Genomic DNA, 27,667 nt, shown 5'->3' with positions numbered 1-27,667 from the left:
CTGTATCTCTTAAATCGACAAAAAGCATTCAACGCTATACACTAAGAAATGTTTTATCTGTACTACACTCAAACTTCCCTTATTGAAGACCGAAATTGCATTTCAGCAGCTCACACAACTCAACCATATGCGAAGCGACTAGCATTTATTGTAATAGAATAACTGAATCAACCATGCCGATATGACTGTGTGAGACGTTCAGGGCCATTTTCGGATTCAAATACCTGCAGTTCCCCTCCTGTGGAGCCTGGAGAGAGAAGCAACACTTATCTCATTTTTCCACATTTGTCCTGGAGGAAACAGGGAATCAGCACTGGTATTTTCTCTTCAAAATGATTACGAAAGTGTGTGTGCCTGTTACATCTGCCTTACATTGCCTCAGGAGACACGCTGCTTGAAAGGAAGACCCCTAAGGGTTATTGCCAAAAAGAGGCAGCCCTGGAACGGAACATACACCAAACTTCTTCCGCCCATATTTCTCCAATACTTGACAAATGAAGACATCATTGTGGATCTATCCCCATCTAGCGCTTCCATTCCTCCCTTTCTCCATCCCTCCTTCCAGCCACACATGTTTAATGCAGATCAGCATTAACGGCAGTGGATCGGGCCATGCTGAAGAGCCAGACGCACGTGCTGGGTTCACTGTCGAATTTATATACCTATAGAAATGAGTTATGATGCCGGGCTATTCAAGAGCAGTAAAATATACGTGTGCGCTGTATATATCTCCCTCCACTCCACCCTTTCCCCCTTCCACAGGGAGTTACGGTGTCCCAAGGCCTCTGCGAACATGGAGGAAAAAACCCAGCACATGTTAAATGGAAACTTTTTCCAATAGCAGGTCTATCAATCATTCATGAACAGGCAAGAGAGAGGTGACTTCATACTTCTCCAACTTCAGCATCTGCATTACACAGACTGCCATTTCACTATGTTCAGACACAATAGACACAGCACGCTTGGCTTGTGTTATCACCATAACAACATTTTAGTAGAAATACCAGTGAGATTTTACTATTCACAAAACAAGCTTCAATATCGCAAAAAACTCCTTTATTTAAATAGGTAATTTAAATAAATTATATTTATAAAAGTTTATTATTATATCAACTATAATAGAACAATTACTTTTTAATCAATAAATATTCAAATAAACTATAACTATAAAAAAATTATAAATTAATTCAATATTGCTTTTTCAGCTTTAAAAACGAATTATGCGAAAATTATACTTATAAAAGACAATTATGTTAGTATTTTATAATTATATGAATTATAATATTATAATTACTTGTAATATTAGTATTATTACTAAATTTGATTAACTATTTTAAAGGTGCTCTAAGTGATCCTGGGTGGAGTAACTTCTTGTTGACGTTCGAAGTGTTGTCAAACAAAACAGAGGCTAGCTATACCCTCCCTCCTCCTCCTCCTCCTCCTCCTCCTCCTCCTCCTCCTCCTCCCCCTCCCCGCTTCCTGAAACAGTCATGAACGCGCATTTAAAATGGAAGTAGTTTGCGTGCTAACGCTGCTGTGGTAATGATGGCTCAACCAACTACTTCACGCTCATTGTGAGTAAATTGATGTACTTTTAAATTTAAAAAAGTGCACGCGCACTAACCCCAAACCTCCACCCCCAAATCATTCTTGTCGGTTATTGGCTGGAGCGTTGTTTATTATGTTTCGTTGTCCAGACTGCCCAAGTTTGTTTTTGTTGCCGTTTGTGGAGCTTGTGCTGACTACAGAGACCGCGTTTTTTTACAGTGTGCTCAGGGGACAGGCAGCTAGCGAATAGTGAGAAGATGTTTGCTGTATGTGACAAAAAAAGATTTTGGCCTAAAAAACACGTGACATTGCTTATAGCACCTTTAATAATAAACTATAAATGATAAACGAAAATGATGGTATGCTGCAAGTTAGATAAATATTGCTGACAAATAAAGTCAGTAAAAATGGTAATAATAGTGAAAATTATTATAGTTTAATTATATTGTTAACTATAATATTATAATTTGTTTAGTTATATTAGTATAATTATACATTTGAATAAACCTCATTAATTAATATCATCATAATAAACTATACCAATAAATATGAGCTAATTCAATTAAAACAATGGATGTTGCAAATATTTATCAATTGAATAAATATTGCTTCAGGTTTGCACAAAAAAAAAAAAAAACAGTAAAGCACTGGAATAAATGTTCTCTTTTTTTCTAATTAATATAGTTTGATTAATATTAACATCATAAGAGTCATCGGCAGGTCTATTGACCACTGCAAGGCCTAACAGACAAAAAAAAAGTACACATCTGATGTTTATCTCCTGTTCATATTCACTTGAGACAAAGAGGTGCATTTGATCACTTATGCGTAGCCACATTACAACATGACTGGTTACACGTGTTGGCTGTATCTGTATTATGATACTGATATAAAAACTGGTATCATTTTTACTAGTGCTGCTTCTGACATCCCTAAAACCCGCTACGAGACCCGCCAAACCGGAAGCCCCTAAAGGCTGAACAGGTCTTGAAACAATCGGCCGATTGGACAGTGAGTCGATAACAGGCTGAGTGTTGTTGTTATAAGCTTAGTGGGAAGTGTGAGAGAGATGTGGGCGAGAATGCAAAGATTCGCCCCAATCCAAGGTGATGAGCACCCGAGAGGTGTCGGTGAGATTTATGGCTTTCTAAAGCCTGCTGCTCCGGTTCGGAGAACCCTTAACTAGAGCAGATCAAAGATATGGATTCCAATAGGACAGCCACAGCAAGGTTATTTCTCAGCAAAGCTTTAAAACATTTAAGAGCTCAACTCTGCAGCGGTCTTCTTGCACCTTTGAACAGTGCTAAATCCTTCTCCTCACACAGGGTTAAGGACGATCGTCAACGCGAGGTGGTCAATAGCTGGATCGCGGTTTCAGGTTGATAAATGGTTTGCTGAAATATTATGCAGACGGGAGGTCTGGCGACTCTGAGAGTTCGAAGCAAAGCATGAATGTATGAATATGAATGGGTGAAGTATTGATCTCTGTAATGCATCTGGAGTGCCTACGTTCTGGCTAAGTCAGGTCTGGGCTAGCATAACGCTGCCTACTTATGGGCCGCGGTGACATGTGTCAAAAAGAAGGGGTTTTCAGACACTCAGGGTAGCAGAGAATGCAAATAAATGCACATGCTAACCTTTGAGATGAGGGCTGCTCATTCTGAAGCACTGACCTAAACGTAAATGTGTTGTACAGGTCTTGAGTGTGAACAAATTTTGACACTTGTTAGTGATGTGGGTCCAGGGGTGTCGGCAGCATCAATGAAATGGTATGGAAATCAGACATGATCGTTGACGTCCAAACTTCATGAGACGAGGCCATGTTGTTTGTTGTTCGAAAGAGACTTTAAAGCTGCATTGATTAATAGCATTATGTAAGTCGCTTTGGAATATAAAATTGCATCATGTTTCAAATTACCAAAAAATTGCAACTTAAAATCCAGAAAATATGGTTCTTGTACAGTATATGTACACCTCTGAGGGTTGGTAAAAGTGTCAAATGTTTGAAAGTATCTGACTATATGCTTACCAAGATTGCATTTATTTGATCAAAATACAGTAAAAATAGTAATATGGGGAAATATTACCACAATCTTTCATCTTTCTCCATTCTTCAGTCACATGACCATTCTAATGTGCTGATTTGGTGCTCAAGAAAGACTTTTTATTATTATCAATGTTGTGTGGAAACCATGATGCATTTTCCCCCAGGAATCTTTGATGAATAAAAAGTTTAAAAGACTGGAAATGTACAATCTGAAATCAAAAAGTGGGTGTGTGTCTGTGTTTTGAATCACTTAAGTTTCATTCAGAAATATGGCTTTTGTCTAGTGTGCGCATGGGGGGACAAAACATGTTTTTAACCCCCAAAAAAGGGGCTGGTGCAGAGGGCATGCATGGACCGAAACACCTGCATCCTATCCAAGCTCAGAGGCCGTCCTTTGGGGCTGTGATGGCTCATCAATCTGCCTGAGCTGCAGTGAGTGGAGCTTGTCTCAGACGGGGATCTCCGTGATGAGGGATAAAATGAGGCAAGACGCTGGGCCGTAGAGCAAACCCACAGGACCAGAGAGGCTCCTGGAGCCACGGTGCCAGACATGTCATGTCACTGTGAACCACTGGAGTATTTCAAAAGAGACTGGAAAGGTAAGGAAATATTCGCAAATCCATCACAAATACATTCAGCTATAGCTCCGTTTCAAAATCTAGTGAGCTGCCTTGATGCATACTGCCAACAAGCTTCCTCATTCATAGGAGACTATTTGGAATGCTCTACAGTACATGGGCAGAAACTCGGTGCACCGAATGAATAGTGCTCAGTTGCTAAGGTAACAAGATACTATAATAAGCATATAAATAAATCATTAACTAACTATGTTTTAATTATACTATCAGTCAAAAGTTCAGAAAGGTTTTTTTTTTCAAGAACTTAAAGGGATAGTTCACCAAAAAATGAAAATTCTGTCATCATTCTAAATATATATCTTCTTTTATGTTCAGCAGAACAAAGAAGCTCATACAGGTTTGGAACAACTTGAGGGTGGGTGAATGATGACAGAATTTTCTTTTTTGGGTGAACTATCCCTTTAATACTTTTTCAGCAAGGACACATTAGGTCTCATTCACTTTTAAAGCAAATGATGATTCACCAAAAACGTTCATACTAAAATGTATTCTAAATTTACGCAAAAAATAGGAACAACTGAATCCACGTGTACACAAAAAGCACTTTCACTGTGTGGTCTTATGATTGTGTTAAAAAGTTATATTTCATCACGACTATAATTACCCTATTATATTATATTATAAATTATACACTGCCCGGCAAAAAAAAAAAAAGTTGCTTCTAGCAAGTTATATGTTTGGCAACAGCTCTTCTAACCCTAACTGATGGAGTGTGTAGCTTTTCATTTCTTAAACAACCATGTAGGAAGACACATCATGGCCATATTCCAGAATGATAATGTCGAGATTCCTCAGGCTCAGACTGTGAAAGAATGGTTGGGAGGGAGCATGAAGAATCATTTTCACACATGAATTGGCACCTCTGAGTCCAGACCATAAATTCATTGAAAGTCTTTGGGATGTGCTTGAGGAGACTTTACAGAGTGCTGGACTCTTGCATTGTCAATACAAGATCTGGACCAAAAATGTATGCACCTCTATAAGGAAATGACATCACGTGGTGCATCAAGTGACAGGCTGCTGAAAATGACATTTTATTATATATGCTATATTATATACGGTACTACATTTAGGCAGCATGACTATGCTTTATGGGACGAGTTTATGATGCAAACATATCTAGGTAGTCTAGGTGGGTAAGACTTAATATATCTATTGAACCACATCGTGTGTGTGTGTGTGTGTGTGTGTGTGTGTGTGTGTGTGTGTGTGTGTGTGTGTGTGTGTGTGTGTGTGTGTGTGTGTGTGTGTGTGTGTGTGTGTGTGTGTGTGTGTGTGTGTGTGTGTGTGTGTGTGTGTGTGTGTGTGTGTGTGTGCGTGCGTGCGTGCGTGTTTGTTTGTTTATATTACATTGTGGGGACCAAATTTCCCCACAAGGATAGTAAAACATGAGATCACCTACATTGTGGGGACATTTGGCTGGTCCCCATGAAGAAAACATCTTATAAATCAGACTAAATGATGTTTTTTGAAAATGTAAAAATGCAGAATGTCTCCTGTGATGGGTAGGTTTAGGGGTAGGGGCAGTGTAGGGGGATAGAATGTACAGTATGTATGGTATAAAAACCATTACATCTATGGAAAATCCCCACAAAGATAGTGAACCAGACGTGTGTGTGCGTGTGTGTGCGCAGGCATATGTGGTTCATGAGGACACATGTGTGTATATGTGTGTACATGTGTGACATGGGTATTACAACATAAAAATGATTTATGAAGACACTTCCTATTTTGTGTGATGGGTAGGTTTAGGAGTTTGGTTAGTGTAAGGGGATAGAATATATACGGTTTGTACAGTATAAAAACCATTACGCCTATGGAGAGTCGGCGTAAACCACATATTCAAGAATGTGTATGTGTATGATTCTTCATTGACTATTTAAATTACTTAAGTTACCTTCGCCACCATCTTGGGAGAGTCTCTCTCTGGGCCATGTCTGTGGGCAACAGGGGTTATGGAGATGTTAGCAGAGCCCGATGCATGTGCTGCGTCCTCCTGCTGCAGATTCTTATTGCACACGTCATCCAACACCACCTTCACACAGTGAGCCATCTGAGGAATGAGGTCTCTGAACGCAGCCCTCCACCCAAACTCAAGAGACACCACCTAAACATAGCCACACACACACATAAATATCATGCAAAATCTGAATTGTATCAAAGCAAAACGTGCATTTAAGGATATTATAATGTATAGAGCTGCATGCCCACGGAAAATTCACCAACACAATAATAAGGTGTTCCTGGGGTGTTCTGGCAGTTTTATTTTTAGTATTTCGACCCAGTATTTAGGGTTAGGGTTTTGTTTAAATCCTTAACCCTGAGCAACGACGATTTTGATTACAATAAAAACACATTTAGTAAAGTTCTATAATGGAGGGTTGTTTCAAAAATCATAATGGTGCAATAAAAAAACTGTTTTACAGTATTTGCACCAGAAGTGATTAAATGAGGGATGCGCGTCACCTCTGTGCTTTGCAGAACAAGATCAGTAGCGGCTTTGTCTTCTGCTGCCGTCACCTCCATATCATCCCTGACCTTCTTCAGGACCCCTGGATGGAAAAAGCAAAAACATACACAATGCATCTACAGTAAACTGTCACTACAGCTTTACGAAAGGAAGCGAGCTCCAAATCCTCTAATTTCCAGCTCATTAAAACATTTCACGCAGGAACATCTCATATGTTCCGTTAGCATATTAGCATATGCATTCACACTCTACATGGTGCCTTTGGAAAAGAAGTCAATGGTTGGGGTGTCAGGGTCAGGCCAGGCCAACATATTAAACTCCTCTGCGCAGTGACGACCTACAAACAACAACGTGATTCACCCAATAAAGCAGAGAAAAAACTAAAAAGCGGACGCGGTAATTGCAACAGTAAGCTTTGTTAAATTCTGAGGCTTTGGAGTTGATTTGAACCCCTGATAGCTATAGCCATATCTGGGCTAATCCATGGAAGGGTTAGAGGGAGGATAAGTGTGTGTGTGTGTGTGTGTGTGTGTGTGTGTGTGTGTGTGTGTGTGTGTGTGTGTGTGTGTGTGTGTGTGTGTGTGTGTGTGTGTGTGTGTGTGTGTGTGTGTGTGTGTGTGTGTGTGTGTGTGTGTGTGTGTGTGTGTGTGTGTGTGTGTGTGTGTGTGTGTGCTTGTTGTGGGCAAATTAAAAGTGCATGCATCAAGGCCGCATTTTTCTAATCAGACGCTTCGGAAGTGAGACCCCGGGCGAGGCAATTTAGTTGAAGAAGAGAGAGAGCCGAGCCAGGCGAAGGAGGAGAGAAGCAGCAAGCATGTCACTTTTTGACCTTTAAGCCCATCTGATGAATTTCTGGTAATTAAGTCGTTTGATTGGCTGAATTAATGATTTGGATAACTGCCCTTTAAAGGCTGTTTACTTCTCAGTAAATCCAGCCCTTTTCTGCTTGTCCTGTTTTTTAATGTAACCTTTACAGAAATTACTATACGCACCAGTCACTTTCATAGCTGAAAAAAAAAGAAATGAAAAGAAATTTCCGGCCTCCTCAATTTGTGCGTGTAGAAGTGTTTCTATATGCAAAAAACCCCCCCAAAAAACACACACACTCACACACACATAAGGAACGGTAAAAGAGCTGTAAAGAAAGGCGAGAAAACTCTCATTAAAAAAGCATATGTATACAAGGTAATGCTACAGGCCAGCAGTCTGGTCTCATAAGCTGCCTGTAGAGATGTCGCTATTATACGCAGGAATTGGAGGCTTGTCGTATTTAAAGGCTCCGTCGAGCACAATATAGCTGGAGGTTTTTCCGCTCCCATGGTGACAAATCATTTCACATGTCAGATTTGCAGGAGACTGTTGTCAGAAATCTTGATCGGCTGCTATTTATTTACACTATGCTGATATTCATCGGGGGGAAAAAAAGAAGAACAACAACAACCATATATCTTGTTGACTGGCATATATCACATTCAGTCTGAGAGCAACATAAACCAGTTATCTGTATATGTTTTTACAGTTGCTGCAGGGGGACATTTGCTTACTATGGGCATTTTGTTGATTACGAGATGAGAAACTATGATATTTAAAGGGATATAAATAAAAATTCTGTCATCATTTACTCACCCTCATTTTGTTCAAGCTTGAATTACTTACTTTTTTTCTGTGGAACACAAAAGAAGATGATTTGAAGAACGTTTTTGTCCAATCAGTTGTTTTTGAGCATATACTACCATCCAAGAGTTTTTTTGAAAGAAATCTCTTATGCTCACCAGGGCTGTATTTGATCAAATAATAATATTGTGAAATATTATTACAATTTAAAATAACTGTTTTTGTATTTTAACATATTTATTCGTGTTCTGGCAATGATAAATGTTTAGCTGCCATTACTCAATTACAGTGTCACGTGATCCTTCAGAAATCATTATAATATACTGATTTGTTGCTTAATTTTTAAATTAATATTATATAGTTGAAAATGGTTGTGCTGCTTAATTTTTTTTTTTTTTTTGAAACCTTGATACATTGTTTCAGGATTCTTTGATGAAAAGCAATTATTAATTTAGAATACAAATCTGTTGTAACTTAATAAATGTATTTGCTGTCAAGTTTGATCAATTTGCTAGATAAGTAGTTATTTATTTAAAAAAAAATGGTAACACTTTGTAATGGTAACAACTGCCTTACTAACTATTAATTAGTAATTAAGAGTTCATTGAGGCAAAAGTCGTAGTTAAAAGTGAGAATTCGACCCTAATCTAAAGTGAGACCAAAAATATTACTTACCGTGAACATTTGAAGGGTACTGATCAAAACAACAACAATGACTTTCATTGTAGACATTTTCGCAATATCTCCTTCAAAATAGCTTCTCAAAAGGAAGTCAATCAGGTTTTAAATGACATTAGAATGAGTAAATGATGACCGAATTTTCCCTTTAAAATCAGGATTGGTGTGCCGTACTGACCGTTATGGGATGGATTGGATTCTAGCTCAAATTTGGATGTGGTAATGTTTAGTGATGGTTGTTAAAGTGTACCTTTGACACTGCAGACTGATTCTCCAGCGCAGTTAAGGAAACCCAGATGGGTTGCCAGGTCCTCCACAGTTTGTTCCAGCTCCAGTAAGGTGGAGGTCAGCTCGGTCAGGCACCTGAGCTGATGGGAGGTGAGGCAGAAGTTTCGCCCTCTTTGGGGAAGATCCTGAGGAGCTGTAAATGGACACAACAAAGAGTTAGTCATGCACAAAACAGCATATTTTGTGTTGCGGTTCTATGGTTGAGCTTTCAACCTCGTCCGTTCTGCTAAGTCCATCACAAACTTATAGTGGAACTCTTCTGTGAGCACTTAACTAAACCACAACCATAAACAAAGGCACTTCTTATCAATTAGCTCAAATATTTGGTTCATTTTTACTGCTACACTACTCTGGCTTACTCTTGAAACATGGCATTGTGGTACTTCAAATATTGTTGGTTCTTGTATGATTGATTTCTTGTGATGTTCCTAATTTGAAAGTTACTTTGGGTAAAAGCACTTGCTAAATGGTTAAATGCAAATACATGTAAACTAGTCTTCTTCAGTCAAATGGCTAAAAAAAAAAAAAAAGACCATACTTGTCGACAAGCTTCAGCAGCTAAATTTTGATGAATAGGATGGCTATGCTTGTCCACCAGCTTGACCAGCACTAAACCTGCATATAACAGTGAATGATTGTGTGTTATACATATATTTAGCTTATACAATTCAGATGCAAATGTGATTTTAAAGATGTGCAGAACTACACAGGGACCAATACATCAAATTAATCCAACTGTAGAATCTCATTTGATTGGTTCCTCTCTGGAGATTCCAAGTGTGAAGGTCTGCACAGACAGTTTTTATGGGTTAAGGATTTAGAAGGTTGAAATGTAAGCACATCAACATCAGTCTAGAAAAGTTACGCTACACAACAGCCTTCAATAAATTCTCTATACTAGCACTCTGGTCCATTTCACACATTTAAGAGTCTTTAAAAAGAATCAGTCACTGGTAAAACATATACTATATTACAATTAAATATTAACTCATAGTTTGGGTCAGTAAGATTTTTTAGGCATATAATACTTTTATACAGCAAGGATGCATTAAATTGTTAAAAAGTGACAGAAAGACTTATAAAAAAAAAGACAAATAAAATGTTCTTTTTGAGCTGAAAAAAATGTCACAGCTTCCATAAAATATTAAGCAGCACAATTGTTTTCAACATTGACAATAATAAGAAATGTTTCTTGAGCACCAAATAAGCATATTAGAATGGGCCTGTTTACACCGGGTTCCTACAGATCAGATAGCTATATGATTTGTTGAAATGGTTCCATTTACACTTAGCCACATAAATATGTCTCCGCAAAACGAATATAAATCCGATCTTGCAAATTATATGTAGTTCATGTCAATGAAAGCAACATTTTATTAAACATCAGCTTATTTTAAGATCAAAGACCGCAATAGGAGAAAGAGCGGCATCAGCACTGGTAATATAATTTAGCTTCAATACTTATATTGAAGATGATTGTGTGTTGAGCGTCTGCAGTTTAATTTGCGGCAGTTTGCACATTGGCTTGCTGAAGACAGACTCAGCTACTCATCCGCGGGGATGCGTGTTGCAGTAGCATATCTGGCTATAACGTCATATAGCCTATAACACACTTGCACGTTTATTTTTTTACATTTTGGGAGGAATAACATTTGCACAAGTGGTTTGAACAACCAGGTGCATTTACACTGGTCCAGTTTAGTCTGGAAAGTGTCTCAGACCACCTCCTGAAGTGGTTTGAGTGATCGGATTTAAATACGTCACTAAGGCATTTAAACCTGGTCTTCATCAGAAAAAGAAAATGAAGCGACTAGATGATTTCTGAAGGATCATGTGACACTGAAGACTGGAGTAATGGCTGCTAAAAAATCCAGCTTTGCATCACTGGAATAAATGATATTATAAAATACTGTATATTAAACTAGAAAACTGTCAACTTAAATTGTAATGATTCACAATTTTACGTTTTTTACTGTATTTTTAGATCAAATAAATGCAGCCTTGATGAGCATAATATAATTTTTTTTTCAAAAATATAAAAACAATATATTATTTGAGAATATATTTGGTAGTGTGTACGATATCTACCAGCAGGTGCTAACTGGACCATACTAACCAACCAAAACCTTGACCTCCAAGCTGGTATTTTTAGAGCATTCATTTTCAACATTTAATTTTCATGATGCATTTTTGGAAAATGTATATTGTAAAAGTTATTGAAGGTTACTTTAAGGACATTTCCAGCAATAAACATGAAACACTGGAATCCAAGATTGCACATTTCTCAAATAAATGAAATAATAAAAACTGAAAGACTTTGTGAATGTGCATTTGACACCAGGGGGGCTGTGAACCGTGGCCTCGCAATCTACACCAATCCCACAGAGGCCGTAAAGTTTCCTCTCAAATCTACAGTCAAACATTGCTGGGCACAAACTTTCTCCTGTAACCCGCCGATGACCCTCATCTCCAGCGTGGCTCTCCCATTTCTGCAGCTGCCAAAGCCATCACCCAGGGGATGTTCCGCATTAGGCCTGAAGAATGGGCCGCGGAGAAGAGGGCTGCGGTATTTTCAGACACTTCGACAAATACTTTTGTGTGTGCTCTTAAATGACTTCCTCTGACAGAAAAGGCATTGGGGAGTGGATCAGGAAGGCATTAGCCCCAGCTATGAAAGCTCCAGGAAGATTGAGTGGGAAGGCGATGGAGGGAGGGGGGAAATAAAAAGAAAGGAGCCCCAATAATTGCAACAATATCGCCTCCGGATTCTAACACCATATTGTCACTTTGTTATCGCCAAGCCGACAACATGACAACAATCTTATTCTCTCATTTCTCTCCACTTAATCAGGCACATACATTGACCATCCGTAAATTTGTTTTGCTTTTTTCCCCTGTGTAATTTTATAATTTCGCAAGCTAGTAGATTCTATAGATGCAGAGACTGACCCCATGAGGTGAGTTTGTGAGAAAAACGGAAGCGCCTTGGAATTTGTGCATTTATGATGTATATGTCTGTGTAGGTGTGTGCACTCTTTTTTTTTTCCACAGGTAAGCGTGTCATACCAGCATCTTGGCTCTTCATTAATGGGGTCCAGAGGGAGAATGTGAGGCAGAACTGGGAAAACTGCTACATGAATGCATGGAGATCCACTCCACTGAGATTCGCTCCCCCTCATACAAGCACATCAGCCTGTCAGTAAAATCACTCCAAACATACTGCATTATGTATAAGACCTGTGCATTAAGCGCCACATGCAGCACACAAGTAACACATGTGTACTGGGAATGTACTAGTAGTCTCTGTATCTCTTTATTATTCTCCAGGATTAACAATAAACATCTCAATGAGATCCATTCACATCCTGATGGAATTACTGTAATAAGTGTTTCATTGGCCTAGTAGTTGTAAGAACTCTGAACACTTGCTTGTATTATTTACATAATGCACATTACTACATAATGCCCCAGAGAACAATGCACTGTAGAAAAGACAATAGTGGCTGTGCTAACAGTTATATATTGATATGGCTTGTAGGAAGAAACAGATCTTGTGCTTGGTGTTTTGGTGCCTGGTGCTCTGCAATGCCAGCCAGAGGCCAGAAGTGCAAAGAGTGGGGTCTGTGCTGATTTTTATAACTTATAATGTCATATAAAAAACAGTCCCGCCAAAAAAAATAATTTTATCATAGATTTGTGGTCACATTAGCAAAATGTTGTGGACAGGACCACTGTCAATAGTGTAGCGATAAATGAAGCACAGCTCACATGGAAGTCACTTTTAAACTAAGCAGCTTTCTGTTCAATGAAGTTGACTATTTTCTGGACAACAAAGCAACTCCATGTAACCAACTTGAACCTGCTGCAAAATCTGTGTGGGAAACTCTCACACAAATTCCTATTTAAATTACAAGTTTTCACTCACGGAAAGTGATTTTTTTTATTCTCATTTTGCCTCAAACCCTTGTTAAAATGATTATAATAAAATAGATGTATAATGAAAATGGAAAGTCATGAAAATGTATGATTTTAAATGATTTTAAATTTCGGTTTGTTCTTCACTTTATTACATGAAATTTTGTTTGATATAAATATATTACACTTTCATTAGACTTGGAATATTCAGTACATTGCCAAAAGTTTTGGGACACCTGCCTTTACATGCACATGAACTTTAATGACATCCCATTCTTAATCCGTAGGGTTTAATATGGAGTTGGCCCACCTTTTGCGAATTCTGTGCACTGTGCGCCTCAGCATGAGCTGACCCCGCTCTAAGATTTTACATGGCCTACCCAATTGTGGCTGAGTTGCTGGTGTTCCCAATTGCTTCCACTTTGTTATATTACCAACAGTTGACCATGGAATATTTAGTAATGAGGAAATTTCACGAATGTCATCTTGGACATTATAAATCACCTACATTATACTGTATGGAAAAGAGCAGCTTCGACATTCTGACAAACACCTTCTATTGTGTTCCCCAGAAAAAGGTTAGTCACAATAGTTTGGAACAAGGGTGAGTAAACAATGACAGGAATTTTCACTTTTGGGTGAACTTTCCCTTTAATAATAGAGAATGTTCTTAGTATAAACAGCATACATACTGAACAGATCTGAAAGTTGACATGCCATTTTTAAACGTGTTTCTTGCACACACTACTTCCTCCCTATATCAGAATCCTTACAACGTCTGTGACAATAATAGTTCATGTCATGATGACAAATTTCATGGCATTGTCGTCTCCATATAATGCAAAATGTTGCAAATCCCCACTTGCATAACATCCACCAAACTAGTCATCTGCCCTTTGCTCAGTCTCCATCCCTTCTCAGAGGTGTCCTTGAACCCCACCCGTCCTCTACACCCCCTGCACTAACTCACACTTAGAGCGGGCATCTCACCTTTATGTTTAATGCTCCGCTGTCATTCTATCTTGTCTTTTCCTCCCACCCAGCCATTGTCGGGCTATTTATTACCCCGCCATTAACGGCTTATTAGGGCCTCTCTCATAGCTAACCATTAGGAGTCTTGTGCAGGAGGATGGCCTAGCCACTGAAGCCATAATGGGGGTTATTACAACACGCTGATGGGGTGGAGGTGTTGAAGGTGTTGAGAGCAGTGATACGTGTCGTTTACTGTGAAAAGAGCTGAGAGTCAGGGCCTCGCCAGGGTCGTTAAAAGGGCATCACACTCATATCAGATGTAGTAAAAGAGGGAAGGCCTGGGAGCGCAGTGGATGAGGCAGAAATGTTTAACAGAACATTACTCAAGTGTTTGAGAAAAATCTATTAAAAAGCAGCAGGGACTTTAAACTAAATACAATTATAATACAAGAAAGAGATTGAGCCAGTAAGGGATGTAAAAGCTGTACCTGGTCACATTATTTTCAAGAATGTAGGAGCGTTGCATATCATTTTGTGAAGGGTGACCTGGAGAAGCTTATAGAGCTACAAGTGCATTGTGGGCAACAGTAAGCAAGTAAGTACGTTTTGACCTTGTTTGAGATTTAAATTAGTAATAAAATTAAATTCTTCACTCTCATGTCATTCTAAAGGTGTATTTTTTCCATTCATGCTTTAGCAGAAACTCTAAGCTGCTCCTTAAAGAAAAACCTTAAGATGATGTGAAGAAAAGCTGGTGACACTAAATGCAAAAATGAACCGTTTTCAAACTGCTTTATTGTTCCAACAAACTCAAGCCATAGAGTTTGTTAAGCCTGTCTTGCAATGTTTTGCTGATCGCTATACTCAAACAAACAAACAAAGATATGGTTTGAAAGATATTTAAATGAAAGGTTCCAAAAGGGAATTTTCGCAGCGATGCCATAGAAGCGGTATTTTGGATTTCCAAAATGAACCTTTCAGTCAACAGTTCATTGAAGTTCATGTTCAGTTCACAGAAGTGTTAAGATCATTTAAAAAAACTAAAGAAACTTTTTCCACTATAAAGAACCTTTTGTGTAATGGAAAGATTCATGAGTCCAAGGTTCTTCATATAGTCATGTAGAGATTTTATTTTAGATCTGTATATATATATATGTATATTTTTTTTTTTGTTTGTAATATATATTTGAGTGTAGCAACATCCCAGAAAGGTTACAGTACATCACGCATAAGGATTGTTAATAAATAAAATGATGTGCAAAGCCATATCATTTTTCCTCTAATGTGCTCTCCAGCATAAAAAAAGCCTCTTGTAAACTATTCACATCACACTTGCTTTGACTAGAAGGAGGGGAGGCAGTGAAAAATGGCACAAAGAAAACGAGAGAGAGCGAGGGAGAGAGAAGAAGAAGAAAGAATCGTAGGGGAGGCTGGGAAATCCCCAAACAGTTGTTATTGATTCCAGTGTTTACGGGCAGATAGTTTAGTGCCGTTTACAAAACAGAACAGATGCAGCCAGTGAGCAAAAAGGTAAACAATTGCTGTGTGGCAGGTTGCCAAATCCCCGGCCTGGAGTATTAAACTCACACTGAAGTGCATTTCCCCTTTGGGTTACGCTTGCTGCCACTTCATCTCCTCCATGCCTGCTCCCTCATTCCTTCTTTCATTCTCCTTCCCGCCGTCTCACACACACACACACACAAACAGAGACTTGCGTCTCCAGCTCTCGCTGGCTGGCTTGTCCTGCTCTGACCCTTGGGGCCGTGTTCTGCCTAGCTGGGCCATTAGTGCGGGGAATTGCATGTGTCTGACATGGCCCTAAAAGCAATTATTAAATGCTTTTCTCCAAATGATGCCCAGCCTCTTTAGGGAATGGGCAATCACGCAACAATTTAGCCACTGATTTCATTTCCTCACTCTCTCTGTTGATTGGCCTCTCTGGCAGAAAGGTGAGAAAAAAAGAGAGAGGCCAATCTTAAAAAAGAAACGGCGGACGTTCGGCAGCGTTCCTGTCCCTGACGTGCGGTTTGACCCAGAACATTAGCCATTCAGAAAAAAGCTTCATTTATCCACCAGCCATGTCAATGGTGGCGCTCTCCATTGTCTGTGAGTGACAGCACGACAACAACTCTGCCAAGTGTCACAGACAGAGATACGTATATGCGGATGCTCTGGGGATTAGAGCTGTTTTTATATGTGCTGGTTTACATTTCGTCCGATGTGGGAAGAAGCTGCGAGAGAGGGGGGGGGGGGGGGGGGGATACGTAGCTAGATGGAAATGGAAATGCAAAGATCGGTCCATCTCACATAACAGGACGTGCGCTCTGGGTGGTGTTGTGGTTGGCGGGGCTCTGGGGCCTGAGCAGACCACATGTGGAGCCCCCTGATGGCCTGAAGGAGTCTGTGTGCTGTAGCGTGCAGTGGGTTGTCTGTTGCAGCCCGCTGCTTACTGAGACAGGCGGCATTATAAGCCGCCCCCACTGACACACACTAAACCAGCTCCTTCAATGCCAGAGGCACAGTCCAGCTGGGATGCAGTAGGGGTTGGGCAGCCCTTCTTTGGGTAAAAAAAATGACAGGTTTTGATATCTTTATTAAGTTGTTATGGGGAGGAGTAACTGATTTGTGAGTCTCCACTTCTGTCCATTTTTGCATGCAATCATTGTTGTTCCACAGGTTGAGCAGGTTAGACAAATTTACTAAAACAAAATCAGTGGGTGGTGTTTCAGAATTGGTTGACATAATGGAGCGATTATAGAGCATATTCACACACAACAAACAAAAAATGATGTCCACAGTGAAGACTAAATAAAAAGTAGTTGCAGAAAAGATACGTTTTTTTCCCCGACTGCCATTCAAGTCTATGCAGTGTGCACCTTCACGCCACAGCTGACACTGGGTAAACTCAGGGAAAGATACTATTTAGGGAAGTGTGGTTTAATTAAATATTAACACTCCTGGCAGACACTGCAGGATGAGAGTTCTCTTCTAAGGTAAGATGACTGCACAGAAAATGACGTTTTAATCATTTTAGTTTGCACTGGGACTCATTCAAAAAGGACTCTTCTCTTTTTAAATATGTAGGAACAAAAATAAATGTAATACATTGAATTAAGTACTAAGAGTTAAATATAGTGGGCAATCAATAAAATGTTACTGACAATAATATTAGCCAGCGACTATTTGTATATTAGCGATAGATTACACTATCACACATTTGCAACTCAGTATTGTTGTACATTAACAGGATGCAATAATAAAATAGAATGTAAATGATTATATTTATTACAATTATCAAATGGATGCCGCCTTAATGGGACAATAAAAGCCCTGCCTACACCTACCCCTAACTCTACCCAATAAATACATGTATTATTATTAAACATTTCGTTAGGCAATTTATTTCCACTTTTAGAACGTTTTTCTTAATTTTTATTGAAAGTAAATGCCTTTCTGATGTGATATGTAATGGGAAAAGGGAGAAGAGCGAGCTCGGCAAAAGACGGATTCGAACCCGGGTCGAAAACCTAGTTCCACGAGCCTTACGCTCTACTGACTAAGCCACTGAAGGCTTTGAAATATGTGCGTCTTTTCTTAATCTTGTTTGGCCCAACCAGGCATTGTTTGGTGGAGCTAGTCACGCTATTTGCACTTGGTGTAAATAGACACTCCGATAAAGTCTGCCTATCGAATAATGGCATTTTCTGTGCATTTTCTGTAAGCATTACTTCCCATTAAAACATTCAGAATCTCCTCTGCGAAGTACAGTACATACATACAGTGGGGTACAGAAGTCTGATATCACTAGTGAAAATTATTTTAAATTGCATTTTTGTTCATTGCATACTGAAAAAAATATAGCATATAGCAAATATAGAATAAGCATTTCTGAATGTTTCAGAACTATTTGGTTTGTCCCCCTTTTGCTTTAAAGGGTTAGTTCACCCAAAAATGAAAATTAGCCCATCATTTACTCACCCTCAAGTCATCCTAGGTGTATATGACATTCTTCTTTCAGACGAATAAAATCTGAGTTATATTACAAAAGTCCAGGCTAATCCAAGCATTAGAATTGGATTCATAGTTGTTCAGTTTTTGAAGTCCATAAAAAGTGCATTTGCCCATCAAATAACGTGCTCCACGCGGCTCTGGGGGGTTAATAAAGGCCTTCTGAAGCGAATCGATGCGTTTGTGTAAGAAAAATATCCATATTTAAAACTTTATCAAGTAAACTTTCGACCAACCGCCTTCCCTGATCAATTTATGGAAAAATTGTTGAAAGTTGCCGATTGAAAGACTAACGAGACCAGGTCCGCTCGTCATGACGTCACGTACGCATCTTGAGTTTCACTTTCAAAATGCAACACTTTTCCATAGTAAGGCGGTCGGTCAAAAGTTTACTTGATAAAGTTTTAAATATGAATATTTTTCTTACACAAATGCGTCGATTCGCTTCAGAAGGCCTTTATTAACACCCCGGAGCCGCGTGGAGCACGTTATTTGTCGGACAGATGCACTTTTTATGGACTTCAAAAACAGAGCAACTATGAATCCAGTTAAAATGCTTGGATTAGCCTGGACTTTTGTAATATAACTCCGATTTTATTCGTCTGAAAGAAGAATGTCATATACACCTAGGATGACTTGGGGGTAAGTAAATTATGGGCTAATTTTCATTTTTGGGTGAACTATCCCTTTAATGACAACAGCACTTGAGCTGTATGAACTCCTGTGTGAAACCTGATGATTATGTCACATATACTTTGTATAAACTCTTTTGAAAAGGAAACTGGATATAAAAGTGTGGACCACTCTCAAGTGATTTATTAGAAAATAACACATATGTGAAATATACAATGTGAGTGTCAAATACAGTATGTAATGTGCACATATACTGTATGTGCAAGAACATACAAAGATCAGCCAGCTCTTTCTCTCTCACACACACACACACACACTCACTTCCACCTTTTCAGTTCTTTATCCTGTCTGCTACAAATCCACTGAGGTGTGATAGTAAGGGTTTAAACTCCTCATTGTTCCAGATCAGCTGACCTGTATGGCAGTCTCCTGAGCCCAGCCCTCACCCCATTACCTCTAAGAAAAAGTCGAGGGAAAAAAAAAACGACATAAAGTGAGAGGGATGAAAAGCAAGGGATGGAAGAAGATGGGTACAAAGGGCTGAGACTCCCACATCTGGTGAAGGAGGGGGGAACAAAGTCTGTTCATCCCTTTCAGATGGAGGGGTTAAAGGAACTGGCATATCTGCGCATGAAAAGCTGTTAAATGCTTCAGTGCTTTGACAGTGTGTGATGCCAGGAGCGCGGAGCTCCCGTGGGACAGCGCGTCAAGATTTACCCCCCACCCACCCTCATCACCACTTCTCCCAGACGGGCTTTCCGCAAAATATGAAGAATGAATAAAGCACAATAAATAACACCTAACAAGACAAAGAAAAAAAATGGCAGGTTGTTTTGATAGCTTCCATTGAAAGCGAAACCCATATTCGTCATTTACTTAATACAATTCAGCTATGTAGCTAAAACGCAAACCCTGCAACCATCAACAACTGTCAAAGCCATCATTGTTTGATTTCGCATCATGTTCAGATTTCCTAAGACAATTGTTAGCTGGAAAACCGGCCATAAAGAAGCCAATAACTAAGTGTGTTGCTCTTAGTCACTAACTAATAGAAAAACAACTATTTCAATCATTACATTTTGCCTAAGGGCTTCTTGTACAGTGTTGCAAGTACAGTAAGTACATAGTCGCAAGTATCTGACACACATTCCAGTCACTTTTTATTCCAGTCGTCTATATTAATACATTTTTAAGGACTGCTGGGCACCATGTAGGTCTGTAGACCTGAATCCAGCGGCCCCATAAACGTAGGGCCAATTATTCAGACCTGGTGCTCCCTCATCCTGTATGTACAGCCAGGAAATAAGGGAGAGTGTCTGCTGCATGTAAAAATTAGAGAATTGTGGCAGGAAGGTGAATTAAAAGAAAGCTAAGCCCTAATAAGCTACGCCCTAATAAGTCATCTGTACTATGACATCTGTACTATGAGCCAGAAAAAGCGAGTCTATTACGGATCTGTCAGTTAAAGACTAGTCGGTGCAAATCAGAAGAATAGCAACAAAAAATACAACAGTGATTGTTACTATATTTAAAATAAGAGAGCATTTGGCAAATTGTGCATTAAAAAATGTACAATGATTCAGTCAACTCAAGATGCCTAGAGGTAAGGAATATGTATCGTACTAGTCTTATGTAGCTAGACATTTGGTTAAATCTGATTCACATGCAGATTATTCCAGACAATAACAGCCCAAAGCCATCTGCCCTAAACCACAGTAAATCACCAATGCTGATATATCGGATGGTATTCAGCCTTTTTTTAAAGGGTCATGAACTGTATTTTTATTTTTTATACTGTTGCCTGACGTCAACTTATGACATTCGTGTGGTTTTTACTAGGGATGCACCGAATCCAGGATTCGGGTTCGGATTTGGACGAATATTGGGCTTTTTGACGGGGTTCGGTTTCTGCCAAACCTCAGAATTTTTTTTCACCAAACCGAACCGAACCCTAGGCTTGCACTATTACGCGCTGGTCGAACGTAATGATGCCGCAGTTGAAAGTGAAAATGGAACTCACGAACAGAAAATGTAGCAGTACTTTAAGTCAAAAGAAGGCGATTCAAGTCGAGCTACATGTTCAATTTGCAATGCCGATTTGTCTCGTGGTGGCAAGGACCCTAAACAACAGCCACTGTTAAAACATTTGCGTATGAAACATCCGAAAGAATACATGAAGGAATCTACAGACAGCAGCCAAAATTTATTTTATTTTACCATGCAAACAGCCGCATACAGATCAGATAAAATATAAATAAAAAGAATAAAATAAATAGGCCTTCACTAAATATGTTTCACTTAAAAAACGGAAATACACTGAATCCGTTTGAAGCTTTAAGAACCGGAATCGCTTTTTTTTTTTCAGTTCAGCAGCTCCATCTCCTGAATAAGAAAAAGAGGTTTGTTGCCAGTGGACTACTGAAATCGTCGGTTCAAGAGTAAGTGGCACCCTGGCACCCTGCACCAAAAAGACTACCATATCAAGTTGAAGCCATGCAATACACTCTGGTATACAGTTAGTCAGGGGTTCACACTACAGCAAGATAATGACCAACAAAATACCTTCAGGCTATGTCAGAACTACCTCAGAAGTAAAGGATTCAAATCAGGGAATGGCCAACACAGTCTCCAGACTTAAATTCCATCGAGCTGCTTGGGATGAACAGGACAAAAGGGTGAAAGCAAAGCAACCTACAAGTACAACACATTTGTGGAAGCTTCTGCATCAGTGTTTGAAAAAACTTTCAGACAAATATATGGTTTTCATATTCAATATTTGGAAAGAAGTGTGTCTGGCTGTCAAATGTGCAACTTTAAATCAAAAAGTCGATTCTCCAATTGTTTATTTATTCTATTATTTAATTTCAAAATACATGGAGACATTAAACTGCGTAAATTTCAGTATCAACAACTTTTGACCTGTACTGTAGCAATCAGTCAAATAGATTGGAACTGGCAGTTTCAGTTTATAAATCAATTTATCATTTCCAGTTTTGTGTGCAACACGAATAAAAGGACATGAAGACACTGACCTACTGCAGACTTTTTGGTGGACATCTTGCATCCTTTGCCACTGTGCGTGGTGTTGTCTTTCAGTGCCGTCTCAATCTCCTTCTCCATCAGCATGCCTAGTTCCTGTGCCACTGTGTTTAGGTAGACGTGGTTGAGAAAGGCCAGGATGTTATGTGGTTCCGCAATCCCATTAAGCACCTGAATTTCTTCTCGAAGCATTGAGCAAAGAGTTGGCGAGGCGGTTTGAAAGCCCAAAGTCAGTCTGTCAAAGCCCTTCTCGCCACCTGGGCTGCAGCTCTGGCAGTTTCGGAGAACACTGAGTACAGCCTTGATCTGAAGGTGCTGGTACCAGCTGAGGACCTTTGTATCAGGGTAGAGGAATAACAGTTGCTGAAGGTACAGGACCTTCTGAGGAACCTTAGTCCCAACACCCAGTTCTCCCTCAGTTTGGCTTGGTTCAGCCATCATTTGGAGTTTGCCAAGTAAGTGGTTCCGCAATAAGAAACGAACATCATCCCATGCCTCCTGGACCTCCAGAGCGAGGTCATCGCGTGGCGTGGACAACGCAGGGATTGGGGAGTGCTCTTGGGAAGATGCAGGGCAGGAAGTAGGGAAAGCAACACCACACTGAGAAGAGATGCTCAGCAGTAACTGCAGAACGGCCTCTTCACAAGCCTCCTCTGTCTTCAGAGAGTTTTGCTGTTAAAATATAGGAAAGAGAGAATTAATAACGTCATGAAATTAATGTGGAATACTATTTCAACATGTCATAATGACGTCTGATGGACAGATTGCATTGAGGTTAAGTGTGGCTTTGGTTACCATTGCTCGAAGGAAGTCCAACAGCTCTTGGTGTCCCGTAGCCACTGGTTTCAGGATGCTCAAGTTACGCTGACTGAACCACTGGAGACATTCTACTGGACTGGGCACTCTCTCTCCGCTGCAGGACTCACCAACCTTGGCCTGCAGTTCCTTTAGGTTCTGCTCAATACTATAAATCAAATAAACAAACACACACTCTCATGGAGTACCAACTTGTGTAAACTTCCAGTCTTGAAAGTCAGTGACATATATATTCTATTGCTACCATTTATCTTAATGACACAAAAGCAACTTATTGTAATTTTAAAATAGTCATAATATGTCACAGGGTTAAAGGGTTTAATCCACCAGCTCAGTTGGATCAGTAGTTCAGATTTGTACTTGCCCTGCATTGTTTGCAGATGCCATACAAATAATGAAGAAGAAAAAAAGAAACAAATAAATGTATGCATTTCATTTTACAACAGAAAAAAGTAATAATTTATCAGGTTTCTAATTTCACAGTAATAGTTGTGAATTTGTAATGTTAAGCGCCATATAGCATTTGTATACAGAAAAAGCTAGAAAGTTGAAAGACGTTTTCTCAGTTACATACAATTATGATAAGCAAGTCCTTTAAAAAAATAATCAGCAGCAATGCACTTTTAGGTGGGTGAAACACCAACCAACCAACCAACCCACCAACCAGAGTTGCAGTTGGAGATGTGGCATAGTGGTTCACAAACACACTGCTGCACACGCTGAACTGTTTTAATAATGTGGGAGTGAGACACAAAGTTTGAATGCGGCCTGCCTTTTGTCCTGATCCTGTTCTCTCCCCTTCTCCTGTCCACTTTCACTCTCAATAATGCAAAGACAAATGGAATACATATGGACATTATGTTCAGAGAATCTTGATGTCTGACTTTTTATTGTGCAGCTGATGGACTTTCAGCATTGAAATAACTTTTATACCCCCTCCAAATGTAAGAAAAATCTCCAAATGTGAGCTGTCTCTTTACAATACAGCATCCTTCTTCACTCTACAGCTGATATCAGCCATATCAGGCCTAATGAACACAGACATCAATATATCAGCTGTGTGTGTTTGTGTGTCTGCATGTGGCATGTCACTCTCAACGAGACAGGATGAGCCGATCTTCTTCATAACCACACGACATCAGCACTTCTGTCTCCTTCTATCCGTGAAAAATGAGACATGACACAAAGCCGTAAAGCCACACAGGTATATACGTGCACACACACACACACGTCTCTTACAAAGCGACATAAAGCACGGCTGTAAACACTACGGCAATGCACAAGTCCAGATGCCTTCAAACGGCAGCTTATTAAATTCCATTTAAACCTGACACAGTTTTACTTCCTCGAAAAAAAGAGAGCAAACATAAAGTGAACATAAAGGGTTGTTAATTTTAACGATATGCAGCTGAATAATGTAGAAAGCAAAGATGAAGAGGGCTCTTTTCGTTGGTTAAAATGCAAGGTTGCCGACAGGAATCCAACAAATGTGTCTCTTTTTGTAGTAAAAAGGAAATATGTGTGACGAGAGGACATGAAGGTGCTGACAGACCGTGCCGGAAAAGCAAATCTTCCCATTCTGTTTAATGAACAGCCTAAAGCTCGCTGTAAAAACACAAGCGCTAACAGGGAACATAAAAATTCTGTTTTACACACTAAAGATGCTGTCGACACAGACACACAAACAAAACTGCCCTTTTATAGGTGAAATTCCGCTTATAGTCATGGAGTGTTGACAAAAGCAGCCAGATTCTATTAAAATGTGTGGATTTACTTCACTTTTAGAGTTTGTTTTATCAGTTTGGTATATTTTGAGAGGGTTTTTTTGGGAACTACTGTGTTTAAGGGTGTTCTGAAAAAGTTCACAACAATTATTTGTTCCTCCGAGTCTTTTTGTGAACATTGCTAACTCAAAGATATCCCTTAGCTTACCTCTTCTACATTTGTTAAGTGTTGCCATCTAGAGCTAGCAGAAAGGCAGATATACTGACTAAGTCTGTTTAATGTTTCTAATAAAATAAGGATTTGTGCTCAGAGCCAGTGCTGAGCCAGGCGTCACCCCAGGACTCTGCTCAAACAGCAGGGTCTAAACGAGCTTCCATCTGTGCAGCCACACAACGCTAAAACTTCATAAAAGTCTCATCTCTCATCCGCACACACTCCTGCCACTCGCCTTCGCCTGCGTAATCCTTTGTGTATTGGCGCTGGATGGGGTCAGCGATCACTGAAGGCGAGTCATGGACAGTGTTGGTCTGAGTACTCATGAGGACTGGCATCAATCAAAGGGGCAGCTGCTGTCAAACTTCAGCCCGACTTCCACTGATGATGTGTCAGTTTCACGTTCAACAATACAAAAGGGACATGCTTTAAATATGAATTGATTATGACAAGAATGTTTTTGAAATTAATAGTTTTTCTTTAAAAAATAAATCAATTGGTAACACTCAATACAATGCATTAAAAATGAACTAATCCAAATTTTTCCATTTCAAATGTTTTTTGCTTAAAGAAAAAATAGTATTTTTGAACCATTTATTTCAGAATCATACTCGAACAAGTTGTTTAATTGACACTCATGGTCGCTGCCACATTGAGATGACAACTTGCCTTTATTGGACACAATTCATAAGTGACAAATACATCTGTGTGTCAGTATAAAACAAACAAACAAACAAAAAAATTATTATTATTTTGACACTTGATTTAAAATCTGATTTCTCATTGGTCATCATGCGGCAACCCAACACATCACCGAAATGGCTTAATCTTTTATATAAAAATATGTATTGATAATATCAAATATTATTTCATTTGAAACAATTTAAAATATTAAAATATATGAGAAGCATCTTCTCCTCCCATACCCTTATAGAACTTTTTAGTTTTTTTGTTATTGTTTAGTTTTCTATCCCAATTATGCATGAATACATGGTTAGTGGTGGCCCACCAGATGGGAACCACTGCCTTATACAGTAATTAGGGTTGGGTATCGTTTGAATTTTCCTGTTTATCAATTATGATTCTTTTAAATTCCCAGTTCGACTTCAGTAAGGTAAAAACATTTATATCAAGCCTATTTATTCTGTGTTTTTGATCAAATGTTTTGTTGCAGCTGATGCAGTTTTGTTGCAGCTAAACTGACTGTGTTTACGAGGATATTTTGACATTATTGTGTGTGCGTTGAAAGCGCAAGATGTTCATGCATGAATAGATTGTTGACTACTATTTTGAAACAAGTAGCCTGAACTGTTGAAGTGTTGTGTAATTACGTAATGTGTGTGGAGAACAGAAGTGATGAGTAAACAAGATGAATGAACGTCGCTCTCCTGTGTCGTGTTAGCCTGGATGCCAGCAAGAACTTAGCCCCGCCCACAACATTTGAGGTCGGGAAGTTCGGTCTGGACTTGATCCGTTGTGGAGCAATTATGCTTGAACCAGAGCTGTTCGGACCAATTAAATTGTCATATATCATGTGCCGTTCGCCTCTGTTTCTCACATGGAAGTCTGTAAAAATAAATGGTCAGATTGTGAACGCCACCTCAGTGATAAAACCTTGTGCATTCGGATTGTGATTTATTCATGGTGGAGGGGAGAGTTTTGTGATCGGGAACGCGCTGCTCTCGTGGTCTGTAACATGATTGTATATGCGGTAAATTAAATGTCATATGATAAGAATAAATGCTGCCGTAAATAACGGCCCAATTCAACCGCACGGTGCTCTGCAGTGGTCAAAAGGGTCTATTCTGGTCAAATATATAGATAAGATATAAGATATATTCTTGAAAACTCAGAGATGTGGATTCGGACAGCAATTAAATGACCACACAACCTTGGTGTTTGTCAAAAGCAGTAGGTAATTCGGCCGGGTATTTTTACGCGGGTGATGGGAGACGGACGGCAATAAAATCACAGACCAGCCCCTCTCAATGATGACAATACCTTCCGACCGACCGCACGAGAAACAATTACCGTCCGAATAGGGCTTCAGCAACTCCTTCGCCACTAACGGAGCGAGCTGGAAAATCAAACTTTTCCCGGGCCACAACATCATGGCCACCAGCAAAACTCAGCAAAGATTGTTCTTGCTGCGGCTTTAACTTCTGGATATTCGGCAGCGGTGCCACAACGGACCAAACGGCTTCGCTCGCATCTTTTCTCCGCCGCCATTACTGAACAACAACTCAAACTAGCGGACGACATCAACGTCATCGTTCTAAGACACTCCCTCTGTTCGCTGATTGGGCTGGTAAAAAATTGTTCGGAGAAAACCTAAGCACATACAGCAGTCCCAGACGGAGTACTGAAGGAAAATGAAAATTGAGCGAAAGTACGTAGGAAGGCGGAGCCAGGCTAGGTTAGTTCACCCAAAAATGAAAATTATGTCATTAATTACTTACCCTCATGTCGTTCGACACCCATAAGACCTTTGTTCATCTTCGGAACACAAATTAAGATATATTTTGTTGAAATCTGATGGCTCAGAAAGGCCTCCATTGACAGAAACGAATTTACATTCACAAGACCCATAAAAGGTACTAAAGACGTCGTTACAAAGTCCATCTCACTACAGTGGTTCTACAATAATTTTATGAAGCGACGAGAATAGTTTGTGTACAAAAAAATCTAAATAACAACTTTATTCAACAATTTTCTGTCTTCCGCCTAGGCCTTTGATGTGAACTCACGAAGCACCACGATGCATGCACGAGAATATGCCAGTAGCTTGTGGCGGTGTTGCAGCCACTTCCATCTCTTGTAGTTCACTTTTTTGTATATGATGTCTTCCTCTTCGTTGAAATTTGCTGACATATTTACGAATGAAGTTTGATGTACAGAACGATCAATGTAGAATTCAACAGCTTAGATACGGCGCGTCTTCCTCTGCTTGTAAACAAAGCTCCTCGCTTCCGGGTCATATGTCAGAACGCCGGCTCTACATCATATTCTCACGTATGCGTCGTGGTGCTTCATGAGTTTGTGAGTTCAGGCCTAGGCGGAAGA

General features: G+C 39.5%; 1 protein-coding gene across 1 annotated transcript in view; it reads right to left on the bottom strand.

The window, feature by feature from the left end:
• kiaa0825 (KIAA0825 ortholog) overlaps positions 1-27,667 on the bottom strand; it is a 188,601-nt gene that overhangs the window by 137,263 nt on the left and 23,671 nt on the right. Inside the window, exons 3-7 of the mRNA XM_079813947.1 lie at positions 22,646-22,814; positions 21,844-22,522; positions 9,246-9,416; positions 6,700-6,785; positions 6,131-6,340 (exon numbers count right to left, since the gene is read on the bottom strand). Coding sequence (XP_079670073.1) covers positions 6,131-6,340; positions 6,700-6,785; positions 9,246-9,416; positions 21,844-22,522; positions 22,646-22,814 — 1,315 coding nt within the window. The remainder of the gene's footprint in view (positions 1-6,130; positions 6,341-6,699; positions 6,786-9,245; positions 9,417-21,843; positions 22,523-22,645; positions 22,815-27,667) is intronic.

Source organism: Gobio gobio, assembly GCF_949357685.1.
Source record: "Gobio gobio genome assembly, chromosome: 4".
Lineage (NCBI taxonomy): Eukaryota > Metazoa > Chordata > Actinopteri > Cypriniformes > Gobionidae > Gobio > Gobio gobio.
The sequence above is the reverse complement of the archived record's forward strand: the minus strand, read 5'-3'. Positions and strand labels throughout refer to the sequence as shown.